At 45.8% G+C, this 23,860-nt stretch overlaps 1 protein-coding gene across 4 annotated transcripts in view; it reads right to left on the reverse strand.

The window, feature by feature from the left end:
• FKBP5 (FKBP prolyl isomerase 5) overlaps positions 1-23,860 on the reverse strand; it is a 940,582-nt gene that overhangs the window by 643,355 nt on the left and 273,367 nt on the right. For 3 of the 4 annotated variants that reach the window (XM_086923252.1, XM_086923255.1, XM_086923253.1), the window contains exon 3: positions 8,940-9,084. In XM_086923252.1, the coding sequence (XP_086779378.1) occupies positions 8,940-9,084 (145 nt within the window). Of the gene's footprint in view, positions 1-8,939; positions 9,085-22,457; positions 22,674-23,860 lie in introns of all 4 variants that reach the window. The other variant, XM_086923254.1, reaches the window with a different exon arrangement.

Raw genomic sequence — 23,860 nt, forward strand, 5'->3', positions numbered from 1 at the left:
GGGGAAAAGAGTTCACCTGTACAGCTTGAATTTGAAGAAGCGTGTTAACTTCCGATGGAGATGGAGAGTTCCTTGAAAAGCTACAAGAAGTAATTTATTCTATGCTGCAGCAATATTGCATAGTGATCAGCACCAATATGGAGTGATCAAAAGAAGTGGAGAGTGGGGTGGCGGGGTGGCAGGGGAGCAGGAGGCGAGATGAGGGGGAAAGGCTTCACTGCTGCCACAGATGGAAGCTCTCTTCCTCCTCCAGTAGGTCTTTGCTGTTGATATGGTTCTGCTGTGGTTGATACAGTTGACATTGAGGAGGCAGAACTATTTGCTACAAACGTCAATCTGCCTCCACTTTCCTTCTATGCGATACATCATATGTCTGACTTCTGAAGAGTGATGTTTCTGAAAACAGAAAACTTAAACTTAAATTTAAGACTTAGAGATACTCTTTAAAGATATCTTGGAAATAATTGAGGAGGCAGAACTATTTGCTACAAACGTCAATCTGCCTCCACTTTCCTTCTATGCGATACATCATATGTCTGACTTCTGAAGAGTGATGTTTCTCAAAACAGAAAACTTAAACTTAAATTTAAGACTTTGAGATACTCTTTAAAGATATCTTGGAAATCCACCCCTCTTATCTCTTGATAGGCCTTCGGTAAACTGTTGTGATGACTACAACAGCAATTTGTCATTAAACACAAAGAAAACTATAGCACCTGCTACCTTCATTAAAGTGGAAGCAGAAGCACATACTCTGTAACAATAGAGTCCAGGTTTTCCTCACTTAATCTAAGGAGCCATTGATAATGCGGCTGTAATGGATTGTAGCTTGCCCATTTCTGGCAACAGACAATATTACACAGAGAGGAACTGATCTCACAAAAAGTGGATCTAGTTAAGGAGGCCTACAAAGTTTTGAGGAACCCTGATATTTCTGATTTAGCCAGAGTCAAGGACATCACTATTATTGGTTCAATTAGATCCAGTGCTAAGAGAAGGGGAACCCTTGAAGAAAAACAATGTACAAAGTCTCAAAGATGATCAAACTTTGGCTGCGGAGCCATCATTTTGAGTTTGACTGTTCTGCTCCCTAACCAGAATGAAAAACGCTAATGCAGTAAAGCTTTTGCAGGAGCTGTCAGAAAAAAGGCCTTACCTGCGATGTTATGATAGACCAGTGGTAGTATGACAGTCAGCAGTATATATACTAAGAGGAATATGCAAACTTTCTTGCACATGGTGTTGTCATGTGGTAAGAAATGCGTTACTTACCTGTAACTGCAGTTGTCCAGTATTGGTGTCTTTCATAGATTCACATGCCTGAATCATTCCCCGTCGTCGGAATGGGAGTCCCCGGTACATAAATAAAGTAATGTCCCATAGACATATAGATAAATAGGCCTAAAGGCCTCACATTAGTAACATATCCATGTTCTTTTGTAGAAAGGACCAAACTCTAGAAAAGAGCCAATCAGCTGTCACCTCCCTCTAGAACCTTCCTGGAAGGAGCCTCAGTCCCTCAGATTTCCGTACGCACAATGCTAAGTAGGCGTATTACTGAGAGAAGTAGGTGAGCCCTTCCAGGGGAGGCGGGAGGGTTGCATGTGAATCTATGAAAGGCACCAATACTGGATAACTGCAGTTACAGGTAAGTAACGCATTTCTTATCCAGTATTAGAGGTGTCTTTCATAGATTCACATGCATGAATCAGAGTAGCAAACAATGAACAAAGCACATTTCGGATGGTATAGGATATGCAAGTCATTAGATAACAACATATCAAACGACTAATAGAAACATATATTTACAAGCAAGAAATACCATAAAATCATACAATAGAGAAATGTGCGCACATAAGGAGGATGGAGGGATGAAAGAGGGCTCACCTTTACTGAAACAGATGACGAAGTACTGCTTGTCCCACCGAAGCACCCTTCATGAGTTCTGTATCTAGGCAGTAATGCCTAGTGAAGGTATGTGGCGATTTCCATGTTGCCGCTCTACAAATGTCCATGACCGTCACTCCTGCAAAAAGCGCCTTAGATGTAGACATTGCCCTGGTAGAGTGGGCTCGCACTTTAGATTGCAGGGGCTGCCTTGCCTGTTCATGACAAAACAAAATAGCTGCAGATATCCAGCGGGAAATACTTTGTTTGGTGAGTGGACGATCTCTCCTGGGTATACTGAAAGCCACAAATAGCTGATGAGACTTCCTGAAGGCTTTTGTCTTTTCAATATAGAATTTGAGACAGCGCTTAAGATCTAGAGAATGCAATGACCTTTCCGCTGCTGTCATGGGATTCGGGAAGAAAGCGCGTAAGACCACAGGCTCGTTGAGATGGAAGTCCAACGGGACTTTCGGAATAAACTTTGGATTTGTCCATAAGATTACTCTGTCCTGCTTGAATTGCAGGAAAGGCTCCTGTATTGATAAAGCTTGGAGCTCACTCGCCTGTCTTGCAGAGGTGAGTGCAAGCAGGAGGGCTGTCTTTCAAGAGAGGTATTTCAGGTCAGCCCTGTGTACCGGCTCAAAGGGATGCTTCATGAGCTGGTTAAGGACCGTATTAAGGTGCCAGGTAGGTGGCAACATTTTAACAGGAGGGAAGGTTCTGTAGAGTCCTTTCAAAAACTGTTTGATCAACCTGTGGGACCAAAGAAAAGGGCCAGTAGGAGATCTTCTGTAACAGGATATAGCCGCCAAGTGGACTCTAACTGAAGCATGAGCAAGGCCTGAGTTTGCCAGATGTAGAAGGTAAGGCAGTATCTGTTCCGGAGAGGAAGAGAAAGGATGTATACCCTGAGCCTTACACCAGATGCAAAATCCCTTCCATTTTAAAGAGTATGTTTTGTTGGTGCTATCCGCCCGTGCTCGAGCCAGGATGGCTCTAAAGTCTGGCGGAATATTCAAATTCTGAAGTTCTCTGAACTCAGGAGCCGAGCCGCTAATTGGAGAGAGGCTAGATTTGAATGCTGGACTTGCTGGTTGCTCATTGTGAAGAGAGACGGGAACTGCTTCAAACGGATTGGCGGCTCCAGAGATAGGCCGAGGAGTTCTGTGAACCAATGTTGGCGTGGCCAAGTTGGGGCTATCAGAATGAGTGTACAAGGCTCCGCCTTCAACTTTCTGAGGACCCTGGGAATCATTGGAAATGGTGGAAAGGTGTATGCAAAGACGTTGCACCATGCTTTTGAAAATGCATTCCCTAGGGACCCTTCTGGGGATGCCAACTTGCAAAGTGTGGGCATTTGGAGTTGGACCTTGTGGCGAACAGGTCGATCCGAGGAGTGCCCCATTTGGAGAAAATTTAGTTAAGGATTCCTAGATCCAGTTCCCATTTGTGAGATGTTGTCCTCTGTCTGCTTAATGAGTCGGCGAGTACATTTTCCATGCCTGGGACGTACTCCGCCCCAAGAGATATATTGTGTCCAATTAACCAGTTCCAGATTTTCTGCGACTCGTGAGAGAGTGTTAGAGAGCGAGTCCCTCCCTGTTTGTTGAGGTAGTGCATCATCGTAGTGTTGTCCGTACGGATGAGCACAAGGGAATTTTTGATTCTTGGAAGGAAGTCTTGAAGGGCGAGGAAGACCGCCCGCAGTTCCAGGAGATTGATATGGAGCCCTTTTTCTGAGGAAGACCACTTGCCGCTTATCTGTAGTTCTTGGAGGAAAGCTACCCAACCTTCCAAGGAGGCATCTGTTGTGATGATATGTGGTGCCGCTGGAAGCAGGAATGGTAAGCCCTGAGACGGGTTGCAAACAGACATCCACCATTGCAGGGCGTGACCATTTGAGGAGTTACTTTTATGAGATTGTCGAAGACCCTGTGCATTGGATTCATTGCTTTGAGAGTGCCTCCTGGAGGGGGCGCATTTGGAGACGGCAGTGAGGTATGAAGAGGATACATGATGACATCATCCCTAGTAGGGATTAGAAAAGGCGGACTGTTAAGGTCCTCTTTGAAGCCACAAGAATAGCCAGTTGTAAAAGCTTGTACTTTCTCTCTTGCGATGGGAAGGCTTTCTTTAGTCATGTGTCTAGGGTTGCCCCTAGGAAGGTGATGCGCTGAGAAGGTAGAAGGACTGATTTCTCCCAATTGAGCGTTAGTCCTAAATGATTGAAATGCTGCAGACAGGCGTTGGAAGATCTGGACGCGCCTTCTAAGGATGGAGCCTTGATCAGCCAGTCGTCCAGATATGGAAAGACTTGATGATGGTGCTGTCTGAGGTAGGCAGCTACTGGGGAAAGACACTTTGTAAAGATGCGAGGTGCAGACTTGAGCCCGAAGGGCAGGACGCAAAATTGAAAGTGCCTGCCTGCCACCGCAAACCTTAAATATTTTTTGTGATTTCTGTGAATTGGTATGGTATATGGAAGTAAGCGTCCTGAAGGTCCAGGGACGTCATGTAATCTTCCTCCTCCAAGAGTTGTAAGACCTCTTGAATCGTCACAATGCAAAATGACTGCTTCTTCAGGAATTTGTTGGGGGCCATGAAGTCCAAAATCGGTCTCCACTTCTTCTCTTTTTTCCGAATTAAAAAGAAATGGGAAAAAAATCTCTTCCCCCGTTGAGAAAGAGGGACTTTCTCTATCGCCCCTTTCTGGAGCTTAAGAGAGACTTCTTGGAGAAGCAGCTGTAGGTTTTTGTGAAGCATAGGGCGTGGAGGAGTTTGGGGAGGAATATGTATAAATTCTAGAGAATGGCCGAATTGAACCAATTGTAGGACCCCACGGTCCGTGGTGATCTTCTTTCAATTTTTTAAGAAATGGGAAATCTTTCCTCCAATTTTTGATGATGGAAATGGATCTGGGAGTGGCTGAACAGAAAGGTCATTATCTACGTCCGTTGTTTTTACGCTGGCCTTTACTGCGAAAGGACGACTTGCCATGGGAAGATTGTTGGCTATGTTGTTGGCGCTGCTGAGATCGACTCCCCTGGATCCACGAAAGGACTGGTTTCTGTCCTGGAGAGTGCCCAATGCTCTAGCAGTATCCATGTCCTTTTTTTATATTCTGCAGCGCTTCATCAATCTTTGAGCCAAAGAGTAATTGGCCATCATAAGGCATATCCAATATTTTCGTTTGTATCTCGGGACGAAAGGAAGTTGCCCTTAGCCAACCTTGTCGTCGCAAGACTGCCCCTCCAGCCAGATGGCGAAATCCTGTTGTAGCTATATCCATCGCACAGTCTAATATTTCCGATGCCGACGTTTCACCCTCAAGTAATACCTTTTTTACCTCTTCTTTCGATTCGCTAGGCAGCTCAGATAGATATGGGGTGATATCTGCCCATAGTTGTCTATTGTAGCGCCCCAAAAGCTCTAAAGCATTGGCCGCTTTCACGGTCACTGCAGACATTGAGGAGAAACGCTTTCCAATGTTATCCAATCTCCTGCCTTCCTTATATGGAGGTGCTGATAACAGGGCAGAAGGATTCTTTGAGTTCTTCTGAGCCACCTGTGTAACAACCAAATCTGGTTTGGGGTGCCCTATTAAACAGGCCGGTGCAGTATCAGGTGCAATATACTTTTTATCCAAACAAGGTACTACTGGTACCGAGGAAGGGTTCTGCATGACTTTAACACCCTGTTCCCACAGGTAATCAATAATCTAAACTGATCTTTTAATTGGCTCCTTAAAGTCATATAAGAAGCAGTCTTGTTCTTTAGAAACCATTGGTATCTTGAACCGTTGAGCGGCCCTTTCAAGTAAATTATGGAACCCTCCAATGTTCCCTGGTGGTGAATCTGCGGGCACAGGTACTGGAGACTCGGGAGAGGGAATAATATAGTTATCCCAGTCATCGTGGATAGATTGTGTGTCTTGCAATTCTCCCTCTTCCTGCTGTTCTTCCTCTTCCTCTTCCTCATCAGTAGTTGGAGGATGTGGTATATCCAACCGTTCCGGCTGTATGTTCAAAGGTGAAGGCCGTGGTCTTGGTGCAGGAGATACTGTGGGAGGTGGGGGAGCAGGTGACTCTGAAACCTCTGTTTATAGTCCTGTATAAGGTACCGCAAGTCAGTAACTAAAGAGGCCGGAAGGCAAACTATAGGAGGAGGTGCTGGATGATATTCCTCCTCCTGATCCTCTTCTTCATCTGAACTTTGACATTTAACATGAAGGTCCGAAGGGCTGTAGCCGTCGGAAACATGTCCTCTTCATCTGAATCCTCCTCCTGAAGAAGACATGCTTGAGGTAGTGCTTGGACTTTGCTTGGCGATGTTAAAGCCGGTGTCAGAACTTTTTTCGTAATCTTCAGGCGCACACAAGTGGTTTGTGGACCAGAATCTATCATCGAGCCCGTCGGCGGTGTGGTCGTCGACGGTGGAGTGTCGGCAGGTGTCATAGCCAGAGGAGTCGTTGTCAACGGGCCGTCGTCGACGGTGGAGACATCACTGAAGCCGTCGCCGATGGTGTTTTCGCCGACGGTGTCCTAGTCGACGGTGCTTTCTTCAAAGAAGTCTTTTTCAATGACGTTTTCGTCGGCGGTGTCTAGCGTCCACAGGAGCTTCGACGTCGACGGTGCCTTCTTGATGGTTATCGTTGACGACACAGTCTTACCTGCCGTCGACGATGGTGTCGTCGTCGTCGACAATGACAATGACGACGATGTTAAAACATATGAAGCAGATGACATCGCTCTCCTCGTCGATGAAGACGTCATTGATGATACCGTCGTCGACAGTGTCGGAACAGGGTTTTGAAAGTGTGAACTTCCGGATAGGAAACCTTCACAGAAGTTGCCTTGGAGAGAGCCTCTGAGACTTCTTTGACGTCTTCTTTTGAGGAGGAGCTGTAGGGCTAGGGGAAGCCACCCTTGGTCTCTTTAGAGAAGATTTTGAAGAGACTGAAGAACCTTCACTTTCCTCATAAGATTCAAGGTGGTCCCTGTCTTTTAGCCTCTGGAGCCAAATTAAAAGGCGTCACTCACGATCCTTGACGGTTTTAGTGGAAAAGGTACGACATACCTTACAGTCTTTGGCAGCATGGTCTGGATAAAGACAATACAGCAATCTTTATGCTGGTCATCAATATGCAGCCTCTTCTTTCGACATGAACCACAGGATCTAAACAGACCCGTTTTTGGTGTTTCAGCCATGGTAATATCAGCAATCACAGATGAAAACAGAATAAAATGTTCAAGAACACTGGAAACCAGTTGTGAAGAAAAAACTGAGCAGAGCTCAGAGGAGACTCCTTTAGCACAACGTGCAGTAGAAAATCTGAGGGACTGAGGCTCCTTCCGAGGGTTCTAGAGGGAGGTAACAGCTGATTGGCTCTTTTCTAGAGTTTGGTCCTTTCTACAAAAGGACATTGATATGTTACTAATGTGAGGCCTTTAGGCCGATTTATCTATATGTCTATGGGACATTACTTTATTTATGTACCAGGGAATCCCATTCCGACGACGGGGAAGGATTCAGACATGTGAATCTATGAAAGACACCCCTAATACTGGATAAGTAATATTTCTGCGAGGTTGACTTTTAATGTGTGCAATCACATTCTCTTCTTCGTAGGGGTACTTAGGTTTCTTGTGCGCAGGAGGCATCATCTTTGGAGACAAAGACTTGCGAGAAATTACCACTATCAGAACATCTCTTGGTGGAGTCAGCTCATGCATCATGGCGGAAACAATGGAATTATGATACAAGAGTACTCTACATCCAAGGTAGTAGAAACGTCTCTTGCTTGTGGTTTCATGTGCATTGATGTCAAGGCTATAAAGGACTCAAGTCTTTTAACTTCAAAATGTGTTTAAGTATCAAATCGGTACTCCAAACTGAATACTTGATTTTCTTCATCATTGAGCGGGTCCTCAATGTCCACTTTGTCTGGTAAGCAACTTGTGGGAATATCTGATCAACACGGAAACTTTGATGTGCCCAGGTATTCTGTTTTTAAAGTTCTCGTTGTGGAACTCCCTCTCCGCGATTGCTCAGAGGAATCAGAAGGGCTCTTGGTGGAACATTCCAGTCCCTGCAAATGTTGGAGGCCGCTCCTCTTTAGAATAGAGTTTCTTATTGGATATTTCATGCTCGTCATGGAGGCAGGTTTGTTCTTATGTCGTTCAGTCCCCTATGGCACATATTTGACTAAAAGATCAGTCTTCCACTGTGAAAGAATCAGGGGGCATCTACATGCAGTACATGAGTGTCCTTCTAAGCCCTCTTCCTATGAAGGAAACATTTCATGAAAAGTGAAGTCCTGCCTAGAAAACAGCTGGACAAATGTAACCCATGTAGTCAAAGAAGGATGGGAAATCACTTCTGCATGCAATTACATCAAAGGAATTTCAAAGATTTGTAGTTTTCAACAATTGGTAGTTTACAAATATTTGTTCCTCAGAAAAGAACAGAAAGTACCTAAAGATGGAGTATCTTGCCAAGGGTCCGGAAAAGAAAACTGAGTTAACTGTTACTCTAGGGCATAACGAGATACTAGTGCTGCTGGCTTCCTTAAATAAAAAGCACTGCAATTTTTTTGCCTCAGAATAATGGAGTATCTAGCTACATTACCCTAGTTTTCTTTTTTAATTTATATTAAAGATTTGTCCAAGATTGAAGTTATCATTTACATTTATGCCTGTTAAGTTTAATTGGCGCTTCTTTTGACAATAAAAAAAAATGTAAATCATCTAATCTAGCTTGAAGGTAAGCAGCAAACATTTTTATTTTCTACATTGGCTTTGAGAAAGTGTATACATTTTAAAAGAGCTCCTGAATTCCATGATGATTCAATATTTATGGCTATTAATGAAGATCCTATGAAGGAGAAATATACCTACTGCTGAGCACAAGCATCTCTTGCCACATAGTATGAAGTGATGAGAGGGAGGATGGGAAATGCCAATCCTTCCACCCATGTCCATTTCCTACAAAATCCTGTTTTTGATATGCTTGTTCAGTTATCCAATGCTAAGCAAGGGAAAACATCCTACCTTTGCCGAGACTAAAGACAAATTGCTCATTCCTATCCCGGCTGGAATCAAACTTCTTGCCACTGGACAGCTTCCCTTTGTAATGGACATAAACCTTGTCTCCGATCATTGGGGTCTCCTCGTTCACGCCAGCTCGTTTCACAATCTGGAGGAGAGAGACGAAGTGGTGCTGAGGATGGAAAGAGGGACGGAGCGGAGCAGAGTGAAGAAAGGGAGCAGTGCAGAGTATCTCTGGCACAAGAAGGGTTGTGGTGTGGAGGAGAGGAGAGGGAAAAAGTGATGCTGGAAGAAGAGAGCATATAATGTGTGGAAAAGACAGAGGTAGAAGGAAGCAGAGAAGAAAAAGTGAAGAGGAACAAAGGGATGCTATAGAACAACTAAAAGGCAGTTTGCTGATGTGATTGATGGGACAATGCTGTTGGGGGAATATAGGACAGCTGATTCTGAGGCGAGGGAGAAAAGTTCCTGAGACAGGAAGTGATTCTATTGAAAGAGGAGAGATGGTGTTATGTGGCAGGATTGGAAGAGGGGGACAATGGTGATCAAAGTAGAAAAGTGGTGTTGCTTAAACAAAGGGTGCTGTGGTAAAGAGGAATTGGGAGTCGTGATGTTATAAAGAAAGAGTGCTGGAGAAAAGGAAGCAGCAGTGCTATAAACAGAAGAAAACATGAGCGGTGCTCTAAGAAGAGAGGGTGGATGGCGAAAGGAGGAGAAAAGAAGTGGGGAAAGCAAAAGAAGCAAGAGACGAGAGAACAAGGGGAAGTGAGTGGAAGGTAGAGGCAGGCAGGGCAAAGGGAAGAGGGATACGGGAGTGAGCAGGGAAAGGTTACAGAAGAGAGGACAGTTGACAACGGAGAGATAGGACGGGCAAAGTAAACAAAGGCAGCAAAGGCACAATGCAGAAAGAAGAGAAACAGTATTAGAGACATTGAAGGTGATAGAAGGGGAGAGCAAGGAAAAGAGCAGAGAAATAAAAGGCGAGAGCACGAGAGAATACAGAGAGATGTGAGAGAAAAAGGGTGGGTAGGCAGAGGTAGAAGGGAGGTGGTGCGAAGAGTGGGGTAGGGAGACAAGCAATAAGATTTTGGAGAGAAAGCAGGGTAGTGCACAGCTAAAGATGAGCAGGAGTACAATGAACGTGAGTAGATCGGAAAGGTTATGCAGTGGAGAGAGTGGCAGAGGTAATAAAAAGCATAAAACAGGAGATAGGCACTAAAGGAAAAAGGGAGGAATATCACAATAGAACGGAAATGGCTGTGAGAATCACTGATGCGAAGAGGTGAGGGCTGGCATGGTGAAGTTAAAGCAAAAAACGGTGATGTGGAGTACAAAAGAGAAACTGTGGATGTAAAAGCAAAGATTGCTTCTGATTCAAGAAGGAGGACATGGTGTTCAGAAGGGAGGATATTAAGGATCTGAAATAAGGAAAAGTTACTTACCTGTAATTCTAGTTCTCCTCAAGCAGCACCTTAATTATAGTCCTATGCACTGAATTGTCCCACCCACACACAGGATAATATATATTTGTCCCACCCACACACTGGATAATATATATATATATATATATATATATATATATATATATATATATATATATATATATATATATATATATATATATATATATATATATATTATATACGCACACACACATGAATACCTTTTTTTTAAACCAATGTATATATTTCTAGCAGCCCCACTAGAAGGCTATGGTGGACACATTTCATTTATTTTCTTTAAAAAAAGTGATTACTAAGTAATAATAGGGATATAAAAACTCTTTCATAAACATATCTGTAAACGCCCGAACAGTAGTCCCTCAGGAAGTTTGATGTGCAGGATTAGGCACCCAAACTGGTGTAAAATATCAGGTCTGCATAATAAACGTCTGTGAGTTCAATCAGACAGACACGTGTGAAAGATAAGTGAACCACAAAAGTAGTGTGGCCAATCTGGAGCCACAAGGATCATCCTGGCCCTGCAGTAGGGCAACTTGAGTAAGGGGTTTTAAAGGCAATGCATATACAAACATCTCCAATTAAAGGAATCAGCAGCAGTGTTTTTTTAAATAAAGTTGTTTATTGAACATTAGGCATGATACAATCATCGTATTGTCGAATAGCGCAGTATGCACTGTAAACATAGATAAATTGACATCTTTGGAAGGCCATAGAGTAATGCACATCCCATCATAACATTTCAAATGAAAAAGGGAAGATTCCCCCAATTGCACCGTTGTCTGTGTGACTTACTAATGGTCAATGGTGTGTCAGCGGTCCGTCGTGCCAAGGTCTGTCTCGACAACCTGAGCGTCAGTAAGAAGGGGGACCCTCCAGGGGTGCATCTGGGTTTGCCAGTCAGTGAAGGTAGGATATGAGGTGTCCCCAAATATCCGGAGGCGTATTGCCGCTGGCATTAAGTCCCAAAATTCACCAAGAAGCGTTTGGCATTGAGCCACATCGGCTATCCAGTTCTTAACCTTTGGCGCCGGTTTGCAGCCCCAGTGAATCGCCACTGGCCTCTTGGCAAGCACCAGCAGCATTGCAACCAGTTTACGGTTACTGTCTGAAATGTTTTTAATATGTCCCAGGAGGCACAACAGGGTGTCCGGAGCCACACGTTCTAGGGTAATATCACTGACAATGGAGCACACCTCCAGCCAAAAGCCTGAGACCTTCGGGCACTACCAGGCCAAGTGTGCAAAATCCCCACCTGGCGCCGAGCAGCACACGGACCGATCATTGTCCCTTAGACCCATCTTATACAGCGTTAGTGGAGTTCGGTACAGCCGGTGGATATACTTAAAGTGAATCAGCCTTAAACAATAGTTGAGGGAGAGCTGTCTAGTTTGATCATAGCAGTATTGCCACTGCGTGGAAGGGAGGTCACCAGCCAGGTCCGCACTCTATGCAGCTCGAGTCCACTCAGTGTCTGTGGAGGAGGCTGCCAATGAAAGCGCGTAAAGCCAAGTGACAATCTTACACAGAGAAGCAGTGGTTATCCAGTATTTGGGTGTCTTTCATAGATTCACATGCCTGAATCAGATTCACATGCCTGAATCATTCCCCGTCGTCGAGACGGGAGCCTCCGGTATATAAAAAAGTAATGTCCTAAGACATACATAAAGAGAATAGGTCTAAGGGTCTCACCTTAGTAACCTATCTAGGTCCTTATGCAGGAAGGACCAAATAGAGTAGGCTCCAGGGTCCCACCTTGGTAGCCTATCTGTGTCCTTTTGTAAAAAAGGACCAAAGTAAAAGGAACAACCAATCAGCTACTACCTCCCTCTAGAACCTTCCTGTGAGGAGCCTCAGTCTCTCAGATTTTCTACCGCACGTTGTGCTAGGGAGTCTCCACCTGAGTTCTCCTCAGGAATCTTGGATTTTCTTCTAAACTTTACAGTTTTTCGACTTTCTTTGCTATGGCTGATAGCAAAAAGAGAGCACTTTTTCGACCCTGTGCCTCCTGTGGCAAGTTGAGGCTTCACGTGGACGACGAACATGAGACCTGCCTATACTGTCTCTATCCTCACCACCAGTCCATAGACTGCAGGATTTGCCGTAAATTCTCCCACAAGACCCAGAAAGACCGGGAAGGGAGACTTCTAATATGGCTGAACAGGCTTAAGGACAAACCGGAAGGCGACCTGGTTTCTGAAGGTGAGAGCATGTCTGGCGCCTCACAGTTTTCCTTGAAGAGGCCTAGGGCTTCCTCGCCTGGCCCCTCAGACACCCCTCCTAAGAAGTCCAAAAGGTCTTCAGAGGGCAAGCCTACCGTGTCTAGCAAGGACCTTCCTGTCCCCAGGAAGCAACCACTGCTTACTACGACGACGGCGACATCGGCGACAACCTCATCGCTAAAAACAGTCTCTACATCGACGACGACAGTGTCGACGACGACGGCATCGTCGGCGTCTTCCTCGTCGACGAGACTAACACCCTCATCGTCGACAGGTAGACCGCTTTCATCCTCCGCTCCGTCGACGACTAGGAGCACGCCGTCGACGACACGACCGTCGACGAGGACGTCGACGCCGACACCGTCGACGAAAGCCACACCGTCGACGAAGCCCCCACCGTCGACGAAGAGCACTCCGTCGACGACGGTGCCGACGACGAAGCAATCGACGGCGGAAAAGCTATCAAAGGCAAAATCACCGTCGATGAGAGCGTCGTCGACGGACTTACCGTCGACGAAGACTAAAATTCAACCAATGACGGAGAGCTCCTTAATGAAGCCATCGTCACAGGCGTCGACGGCGACTGGTGCCTGGAAGGAGTCTGAGCTCCTATCACATGCTATGGACGCCCAAACATCCCATGTTACCATCAGAATGTCCAAAAAACCGATTACACCGGAGATGACATCACCTAGTAAGGTCCAGCAGCTAACGCCATCCTGCTTCTTACAGGACCAAGACATGGAGGAGGAAATGTTTACCCAGGCCACTAGCCCTTCAGACCTGATTGTCAAGTGCCAAAGTACTGACGAAGAGCAGGAGGTTGAGGAACCTGTGCCTCCAGTTGTAAATACCCAGGTTCACACTCAAGTGACTCCAATGGTGTGCCTGCCAGCCTCCTTAGTTTCAGACTTGCGCTTCCTCATTCAGGACTACAAAGAGCGGTTTCCACAAAAAGCCACTCCTGTTGTTCCGCCAACCCCGCAGCCAGCTGTGTCCGTTCCTGCGCCCGTGCCACGACATAAACCCCCTCCACTGGTTCTTCCTAGGACACAAGACCCAGCACAAGACCCCATCTCGTCCGAGGACGAGGGAAGAGAACATGAAGAAGGGGAAGTCCGAGACGACGATACAGACGTGGACGCTGACCAAGACTACGTCACTCACTCTCCAGCCTCTCCGGAGCCACAATCCTCTGAGTCTCCGCCCGCAGATATTGGAGGTTTCCATAACCTCATGGAAAGGGCAGCCAAAAGGTTCCATATGTCCATGGAAACACAGGAAACTGACTGTTTCCTTTATGATTTTAAGGAGCCAACGAAGAAAACAACAAGATCGATCCCGATCATTGATTACCTACTAAAACAGGGCAAACAACTCATGCAGTCTTCACCTTCCCTGCAGGTAGTCGTACCCAGACTGGACAAAAAATATAAAGCTACGTCGTCGGCTCCAGCATGCCTCACGGGTCACCCCAAGGCGGACTCTGTGGTCACCCAGGCGGCGCAGAAGAATTCGCGCAACCCTGCATCCCCTTTATCAACGCCACCCGATAAAGAAGGCAGGAAGCTGGATGCCGTCGGAAAGCGTTTTTCCACTACGTCTGCGACGACGGTGAAGATCGCCAACTCCATTGCCCTTCTTGGACGTTACAACCGTCAACTCTGGGCGGACATCGCGCCCTACCTTGCTGACCTTCCAGAAGATCTGAAAGCGGAAGCACACTCGCTCCTCCTCGAGGGCCAAACTTCGGCTTCCGAACTAATCAACTGTGCCATTGACGTGGCCATGACTGGCTTCAGACAGCTGGCAGGCGCCGCTGTTCTTAGACGCCAAGGCTGGCTTAAGGCCACCTCTTTCAGACAGGAGATCCAAACCAAAATTCTTGATATGCCTTATGACGGCGATCATCTTTTCGGCGAGAAGATTGACGAAGCCCTCACCGCAATCAAGAAGGACACCGACACAGCCAGGGCCCTAGGTACTCTGCAATCTCGCAATCAGTCCTTTCGTACCAACAGAGGAAGAGGACAATCCTCCTATAGAGGCTCTTATCAAAACAAGTCCTCCTACTCATACTCACAGGGCAAGACGCAGTTTCAACAGCGCCAAAACCAGTCGGGACGTCAGACCTCCTTCAACAAATCGTCCTACAGAGGAAAAGGACAGAAGAGACCCGCAGGCAATCGCCAATGACTCTATCAATTGGCCAGCCCCTCCACCATCACATTCTTTGCGACTTGGAGGAAAACTTTCTTTTTACCTACAAAATTGGCGGCAAATAACAACGGACCAGTGGGTTCTACAACTCCTTCAATTCGGCCACTCTCTGGAATTCCTCTCAAATCCCCCACAGACACCACCTGTCAAGCGCCCTCACAGACACCTACGGCTGCTTCTCCAAGAACTAGCTTCCATGCTTCAGAAGGGCGCAATAGAAAAAGTTCCACACGCCCAAAAGGGGGAGGGATTCTATTCCCACTTCTTCCTAATTCACAAAAAGGGAAAGAAATGGCGACCGATCCTCGACTTGAGAGCTCTCAATGTGTTCTTAAAGAAACAGTCGTTCCGTATGGTCACACTATAAGAGATCCTGGGACTGCTGGAAAAAGGCGACTACATGACATCACTAGACCTACAGGACGCCTATTACCACATCCCTATCCTCAAGGGTCACAGGTGTACACTACCAATTCCGCGTCCTCCCCTTCGGCCTCAAATCTGCCCCACGGATCTTTACGAAATGCCTTTCTCCTGTCGCAGCCTTTCTTCGCCAGCAGGGACACCAGGTCTTCCCTTACCTGGACGACTGGCTGGTAAAGGCTCCGTCGAGAGAAGCCGCAGCCGCATCTTCCAGCGCCTGTCTGCATCTTTTCCGCCGACTAGGCTTGACCCTCAACAAAGAAAAGTCAACTTTAACACTAACCAAAGTCATCACTTTCCTTGGAGCGACCCTGGACACGGAATGCACAAAAGCCTTCCCATCACAGGAGAGAAAGTCGAAACTTATCTCCTTGGCCAAGTCAGTGGCATCCAAAAAGACTCTGACCGTCCGTATCTTCAAATCGCTCCTCGGCATGATGTCGTCATGCATTCTGCTCATCCCGCACTGCCGCCTAAAAATGCGTCCCCTTCAGGAAGAACTGACAAAACAGTGGACACAAGCTGCGGGATCCTTCGAGGACCGCATACGAGTCACCCAACCTATGATCAACAACCTACAATGGTGGAGATCAACCAAACACCTGTCGCAAGGGCTGCCGTTCCTGCTTCCGGCGCAACCACATATCATCACCACGGACGCATCCTTGGAAGGCTGGGGTGCAGTCCTGCAAGAACTACAGACCAACGGAAAATGGACGCCACAGGAATCCAAACTCCACATCAACATTCTAGAGCTAAGGGCAGTTTTCCTGGCGCTCCAATCGTTCCTCCCGCGCATCCGAAACTCCCCAGTGCTAGTCAGGACGGACAACACTACGACGATGCACTACCTGAACAAACAGGGAGGGACGCGCTCTCTCTCTCTCTCTCTCTCGAGAATCTCAGAGAGTTTGGAACTGGCTTCTCCAACATGGCATAACACTCAAAGCCGAATACGTTCCGGGCAAAGACAACGTCCTAGCGGACGCCCTGAGCAGGGAACAGTCTCTATCCAACGAATGGGAGTTGGATGCGGGAGCAATGGACTACATCTTCGCGAAGTGGGGGACACCACAGATAGACCTCTTCGCCACCAGGGAGAACGCCAAATGCCCAAGCTTCGCAAGCAGGCTTCCCCAACCAGGAACACTAGGGAATGCATTTTCCATAGCTTGGCAGAACGTGTTTGCTTACGCCTTTCCGCCATTCCCACTGATACCCAGAGTAATCAGGAAGATGAAATCGGAGCCCTGCACCCTGATCCTCATCGCCCCATCCTGGCCGAGGCAGCACTGGTACACGGAACTTCATCGTCTATCTATCCATCCGCCTCTTCGCCTACACAATCACCCGACCCTGCTCACGATGTCTCACGGACAGGTTCTCCACCCGAACCTGGGCCCTCTGAAATTGTCAGCCTGGCTCCTGAATACCGCGAGTTCAGCCATCTGAACATTCCGCAGGAGTGCAGAGATGTCCTGGCCAACGCTAGAGCTGACAGCACTAAAAAGACCTATACTCTCAAATGGAAACGCTTCTGCGTCTGGTGTGCGAAGGAAGGTCTGCACCCTTTCCATGTCACCCCCCAGCAACTCCTGCCATACCTCCTACACCTGGCGCACTCCGGACTGGCCCATGCGTCCATCAAGGTCCACCTGGCAGCAATTTCTAGGTTCACTCGAACTTCTAGGGGCCCTTCCCCGTGGGCGGACAGGCTCATCAAACAATTCCTAAAGGGCCTTTTTAGGTCCTTCCCTAGACCAAAACCTGTCCCTCCAACATGGCAACTCAACGTAGTTCTTCACCAGTTGATGAAGCATCCCTTCGAGCCTATCCACAAATCGGATATCAAATTCCTGTCGTGGAAGACAGCCCTCTTACTGGCACTAACCTCGGCCAGAAGGGTAGGTGAATTGCAAGCCCTCTCCATCCAGGACCCTTTCTTACAATTCAAAGAGGACAGAGTCATCCTGCGTACTAACCCACGATTCATACCCAAAGTCCCATCGGACTTCCATTTAAATGAGCCCGTGGTTCTTAAATCGTTCTTTCCGAACCCATCTACTTCGGCTGAGAAATCATTGCACTCTTTAGACCTTCAGAGATGCCTCAAATTCTATCTTGACAGAACAAGACAATTCAGGAAGTCATCCCAACTCTTTGTCGCATTCAGCAGACCTAGGAAGGGCATGCCCTTAACAAAGCAAAGTATATCAAGATGGATCTCTTCAGCTATAACTCTCTGCCATGAGAAGGCGGGGCGACCTCTGGACTCACGGGCCAAAGCCCACTCCACCAGAGCCATGTCTACGTCTGCGGCACTGTTTGCTGGAGTGCCACTCCTGGACATCTGTAGAGCGGCGACCTGAAAGTCCCCGCATACCTTCACCAGGCACTACTGCTTGGATGCTGAGCTGACGAAAGACGCAGCAGTGGGCAGAGCAGTGCTTCGCCATCTATTCCAGTGAGGTGAGCCCTCCTACTTCCCACCATCCTTGACTGGTATGCACATTTCTTTATTACTAGATTCTGCATGACATTGTATGCTGTTGTTTTTACAGTCACAAATGTTCCTTATTTGCAGGCGTATATTTTCTGTATCAACACAGAATGTGCATATTGTATTGCTTGCTACTCTGATTCAGGCATGTGAATCTATGAAAGACAACCAAATACTGGATAAGAAATGCGTTACTTACCTGTAACTGCAGTTATCCAGTATTAGTGTCTTTCATAGATTCACATGCACCCTCCCGCCTCCCCTGGAAGGACTCACCTCTCTCTAACAGGTTTACACCTAACCAACTTGGTGCGTACGAAAATCTGAGAGACTGAGGCTCCTCACAGGAAGGTTCTAGAGGGAGGTAGTAGCTGATTGGTTGTTCCTTTTACTTAGGTCCTTTTTTACAAAAGGACACAGATAGGCTACCAAGGTGGGACCCTGGAGCCTACTCTATTTGGTCCTTCCTGCATAAGGACCTAGATAGGTTACTAAGGTGAGACCCTTAGACCTATTCTCTTTATGTATGTCTTAGGACATTACTTTTTTATATACCGGAGGCTCCCGTCTCGACGACGGGGAATGATTCAGGCATGTGAATCTGATTCAGGCATGTGAATCTATGAAAGACACTAATACTGGATAACTGCAGTTACAGGTAAGTAACGCATTTCATAGCTTGTACTCCGGCGCAGTGAGAGGCGTGGGAGTAAGTGGAAAGGTTGTGTTGTCATTCTTGAACGTGGCCCAAATCTGGTAAAAGAGCAGTTTGTCTAGTGGTGTTAAGTCTTCGGGCATTGTGAGGAAAGTATTGTTGGGGTATATGTTGCCACCAGTGCAGATGTGCAGGCTCGCTGCGTGTCATGCCAGCTGCCTGTGATGGGGCGAATGCAGGGTTACAAGCGAGTTGCATTGAGGGTGCAAAGCCTGTTTGCGCAGCCCATCCCAAGCCCAACTTACGCACTCCACGGTGTCTATCTCACTGTGCGGGGTCCGGTGTGGTAGACATAATGCTGTCTGCAATGGCCAGGTAGAAGCCAGGTCGGTCTCAACTGTACCCAAAAGTGGAGGAAGCTGGCTTGGGCACATAACGCATAGAGTCTAAGATCGAGGGAGCCGCCCCCTTGCTAGGGGCAATGTTAGGACATCATAAGCGATGTCCTAACAGACTGGGTTCAGGGGAAAGCATGGAACTATGGATAATCTTACGGCATAGCAAGTCTTAACAGAAAAATACATTAACGTCCAAGGAGGGGGAATCTATGCAGCCTTCATAGACTTATCCACAGCATTCGATAAAGTAGATCGTCCTTTGCTGTGGAGGAAACTATCGGATCTTGGCATGCCGTCTACCCTTCTGGGGCTAGTTCGGGCTCTCCACTCTGATACTTGGTGTAGAGTCTTGATGGGAGGGGAAAGAGGCCTTTCCCAAGCCATTCCTACGGCAAACGGTTTAAAACAAGGGTGTTTGCTGGCCCCTTTATTATTTTCCTTGTACATATCTGACCTCCCCTATGCCTTGTCTTCATGTGAAGGTATCGCCCCTTTATTGGGGGGCAAATCGATTGTCTGTCTGCTTTATGCAGACGATATATTAACCCTGGACTTAACTCCGCGGGGATTAAATAATCGTCTGCAGGCATTACATGATTATGCAGAGACTCATCACTTAACCCCTTCCACGCTGATGACGAGCTGGGCTCGTCATGGCGTAGCCTCCTCGCACGCTGATGACGAGCCCAGCTCGTCACGTAACATGCGCTTTTAAAAATCTCAGCGTACGAGCGGAATTCCGCTAGCGCGCATGAGGTTAAAGATAAATGTGGCAAAAAGTAAAGTAATGTGTATGACGGGAAGGAAAAAGCCGAAATATGGGAATTTCACTTGGTCAGTAGGTGGACAAAAACTGGAAGTGGTAAAATCTTATGTCTTTCTAGGAAAAATTATAGGTGGAAAGTTAAGTGATATGGCTCACATAGCAAATAACACTCAGAAAGCATTGGCACGAGACAAAAGTTTAATCTCTCTCTATAGATCTACAGGTAAAAGAAATTTTTCCTTTCTACTAGAGGTTTTCCGCGTTAAAATTCCAGCTTCCTTACTGTATGGCATTGAATTACTTGACCTGGGAAAGTGTTTTTTTTTTAAATACAACTGAAGGTAAAATTTTGCGGATTTTAACCTCAGTTAATTCCGGCTGATCCGTGGCCGCCCTTAGGCTAGAATTTGGTCTGCGTAGCAGTTGGGTTCAGGGACTTGCAGGGATAGTGCGATGGGTTTTTAGCCTCGCAAAGGGAGAACCTGGTACATTAAGATTTCTTATTCAGAAAGAATTATTAGGAATTCTGAAAGAGCCTTCTTTAATTGTAAAAAAATTTAGAATGGCGATCGACCTGCTTCAATTAGATGAATCTGTACTTTCTACTCTATCCCCATATCAGCTAAAGTCTATTTTGAAATCGGCCTCTTGGAAATTAAGCTTCAATATGGATAGGGAAGCTTGCATTTCAAAGAAAGGTGTTGCTCTGACCATTGACTCTTGTCTGATAAGAAAAGTACAACATTATATTACTTGGAATCTCCCCCATGGAGTACGCCGTTTTTGGCTTTTATTGAGGCTGGATCTTCTTCCTCTGAATAATGTATTGTCCAGATGGTATGGTTCTTCAGCTATGTGTAACTTTTGTAATAATTCAATTCAGGATGTTACTCATGTGCTTTTTGTCTGCTCGGCTCTATTTTTACATCGGCGTAAGTGGATGAGACCAATTTGTCTACAACTAAACATTTTGTCTGCCACCGCATTTATAGACGCTATTCATAATCCACCAAATGAAATGTTCTGCCATAGAATTTTTAAATTTTTTAAAAGTTTTTTAGATATATATTAAATAATCTTTTTATAGATGTTATGATCCTTTTAGAGATTTTATTCGATGTTCTTAAAATGTTATTTCTGCATCTTTTACTTGATTGTATGAAAATGTATATTTTTGTTTGGGTTCTTCTTTTATGTGGACCTATTTGGAGTTCCAAAATCATAAATAAATAAATTGAATTAATTGAAATCATAAGCGATGCGAGGCAGGCGTCCCGCATAGATCAACGTGAGGATGTTGGGGTGCAGTTTAAAAAAAATTTGTAATATGAGTGGGATGGGGATGTTCATAAACAAATATAAAAATTTGGGGAGCACGAACATTTTTGTGATAGCGATGCGCCCGGCCAGCGAGAGGGGAAGTCTTTGCCATGCTTGCATCTAGGTCTCGAGCCAGGTCATGGCTTTACCGAAGTTGGCTCTCCACAGCTCGTCAACATCCCTGGTCAGCCAAATGCCCAGGTATCTGGTAGGACCATCAGCCCAAAGGAATGGTTAGTCCGTGATGAACGGCTGCGTAGTATCTGTGAGGGGAAAAAGAACGGACTTGCCCCAATTAACCTGGACCCCGGAGACGCAGCTAAAGCGAACAACCTCTCTGGTCATGGGGGCTTAGTTATCCTGCGGTTCCCGAATGTACATTATGACAGCCGGTGGATATACTTAAAGTGAATAAGCGTACATGGACACGACCAGGGCACAGGGCGAAAAGCCAATGCACCGCTGAGTGTGATGCTGGCGCAAGTGCAGCGCCAGCAGCTCCATGGCGATAGCGAATAGAATGAGGGACAAGGGGCAGCCCTGCCTGGTGCACCTCGTGATCGCTATGGGGTCAGCTATCTGTCCATTAACCCTGATGCCTGCCATCGGGAACGCATAGAGGATCTGGATTTTACACACAAATTCTGGGCTAAATCCCAGGCTCAGAAGGAGATAAAAAGAAAGGACCATTCTAGTATGTCGAAAGGCTTGGTGGCGTCCAGAAGGGCCACCAATGCAGGAAGAGAGGGGTTGATCTGGTGGAGGATAGAGAAAATAGTATGCCGATTATGCGACGTAGCACGACCCGGAATGAACCCCGATTGATCTGGACGAGTAATTAGTGGCATCAGCGGGAGGCGACAAATGGCAAGTAGTTTAGCATATATTTTGTTGTTGATATTAATTAGCGATAAGGGACGATAGGAATCGCAGCTCTCAGGGGGTTTATCCAGCTTTAATAGCAGAGTGATCATGGCTTTGCGGAGAGATGGAGGAAACCTTCCCAAGTCCAGACTCGTTATACATCTCAGCCATGTGTGGGACAAGAAGCGGAGCATACTCTTTATAGAATGCAGGAGTGAGCCCATTGTTGTAAATGTATTTGCTTATTACTAGTTTGACCCTTTTCTCCTTATGTACTCATTGTGTTCCAGAATGGAGTTTGTTCTAACTCCACGCTCGGGGTTCTGTGTTGGTCAGTTTGAGCTGGTCAGCAGACGCTAGAGTTGCACTCTATTGTTTCTCCTACAATGAACTACCAGAAGGTTAATCTGTGATATAGCGTTTTATTTACGACATTTTGGCGACGCTATTGCTGACCAGTGAGGAAGAGGAGCGGATTTTATGGAGACAGTGCTGTTTCAAAGAAACAAGTTTACAGCTGTAGAGTGGACTCGTAGCGAAAAGAACCCAAGTAAGAGATGCAGTATTGGAATGAAACTACGAGACTAGCGTTCTAACAAATTGTACATTTTCACAATTTTACACAACTTCGGAAGCAAGAAACCCTTCGGTGGCGGTTGCAACGTAAGTAGAGCGTGCCGCTCGAAAACATACCTTAGCAACCTAGTGAAGTTCGAAAGATTCCTTCCATCTTTGGAGTTCTTCGTTTCTGTGTGACGTATGACGCTCACTGCGTTGTGAAGGGACGCTCTTCATCAGTGAGCTAGTGGATGTGACGGAATACGTTCTGTGCTCCAAGCCTCGTTTTCATCTGGCGGCCATCTTGAGGTGTTCGGGAACTTCTCATCGGACATCGGGTGTCGGAAGACACTTTATATTAAAAAATAGATATATCGGTTGAAGGGTAAACAAACTATAGAGTGTCAAGATCATCTTAGAGCATCGGAAATATTCTAAGTAAGGTATTTGGAGATTGTATAGACTTGAAACATTCATTTCTGGGAAACAAATTATTTAGAGATGGTTTTGAATTATTGCTCTTTGCATACAGCTTTGAAGTGACTTCAGCCAGTACAATTATTATTGTTATTTCTTTCTTATGGTATTTACAAAAGTTTCTAAGTGACTGATTGATTGGACTCTCAAGAAAGTTTATTTAATTCTACAAAGATAAAAAAAAAAATGGCACAACAAGTGAATGTCACTCTTCTACCTCCATTTTTAAGTGAACCAGGTAATCCAGCTATACCTTGGGAGGACTGGTTCATCATGTTTGACAATTATCTAGAAGCACTTGATGGTCAGGAATTTTCTGAGAAAAGAAAGAAAGCAATATTATTAAGTAAATTAGGTAAAGAAGGAGAGCGTGTTTTTAGGTTTTTACCTATAGCTCTTCAAGCAAATGGGCAAGTTATGCCTGATGAATATAAAGAGGGGATCTCTAGGTTGGAGGTTAGATTTGCCAAGGAAGAAAATCTTGTCATGAATCGCTATAAATTTTATACACAGAAACAGAAGAGCGAAGAAACAATTGATGATTTTGTTGCTCGCTTAAGAGAATTGTCCATCAAGTGTAGGTTTGGGGCAATGAGTGATGAACTCTTAAGAGACCAGTTGATTGTTCAATGCAACAATGGCAAAATTTAAGAAAGATTGTGGGCTCGAAAAACACTACATTGAAAGTGGCTATAGATTTGGCTAAAGTGATTGAGGAATCCGAGAAATGTATTAAAGTTATTGAATCTCAAAAGAAGAACAATTCAATACAAGAAGTTACTGAAGTCTCAGAGAAACAATACTCTGCTGAAAGTGGAAACTGTAGTGATGATTCTGTGGCTGTTGTCAAAAACAAATTCAAGAACAACATGAGGAAGCCTGTTCTTAGTAACAAGTTTTGTACTAGATGCGGCAGTAACACCCATTCATCTGATGCAAGATTCTGTTTTGCTGCCAATAAGGAATGTCTCAAATGTGGAAGTATTGGTCATTTTTCTAAAATGTGCAAAACAAAGACTACACAGAAAGTCGCTGTTGTGGAGGAATATCATGATAGCTAC

The sequence above is a fragment of the Lissotriton vulgaris genome, chromosome 5 (assembly GCF_964263255.1).
Source record: "Lissotriton vulgaris chromosome 5, aLisVul1.2, whole genome shotgun sequence".
NCBI classification, from domain to species: domain Eukaryota; kingdom Metazoa; phylum Chordata; class Amphibia; order Caudata; family Salamandridae; genus Lissotriton; species Lissotriton vulgaris.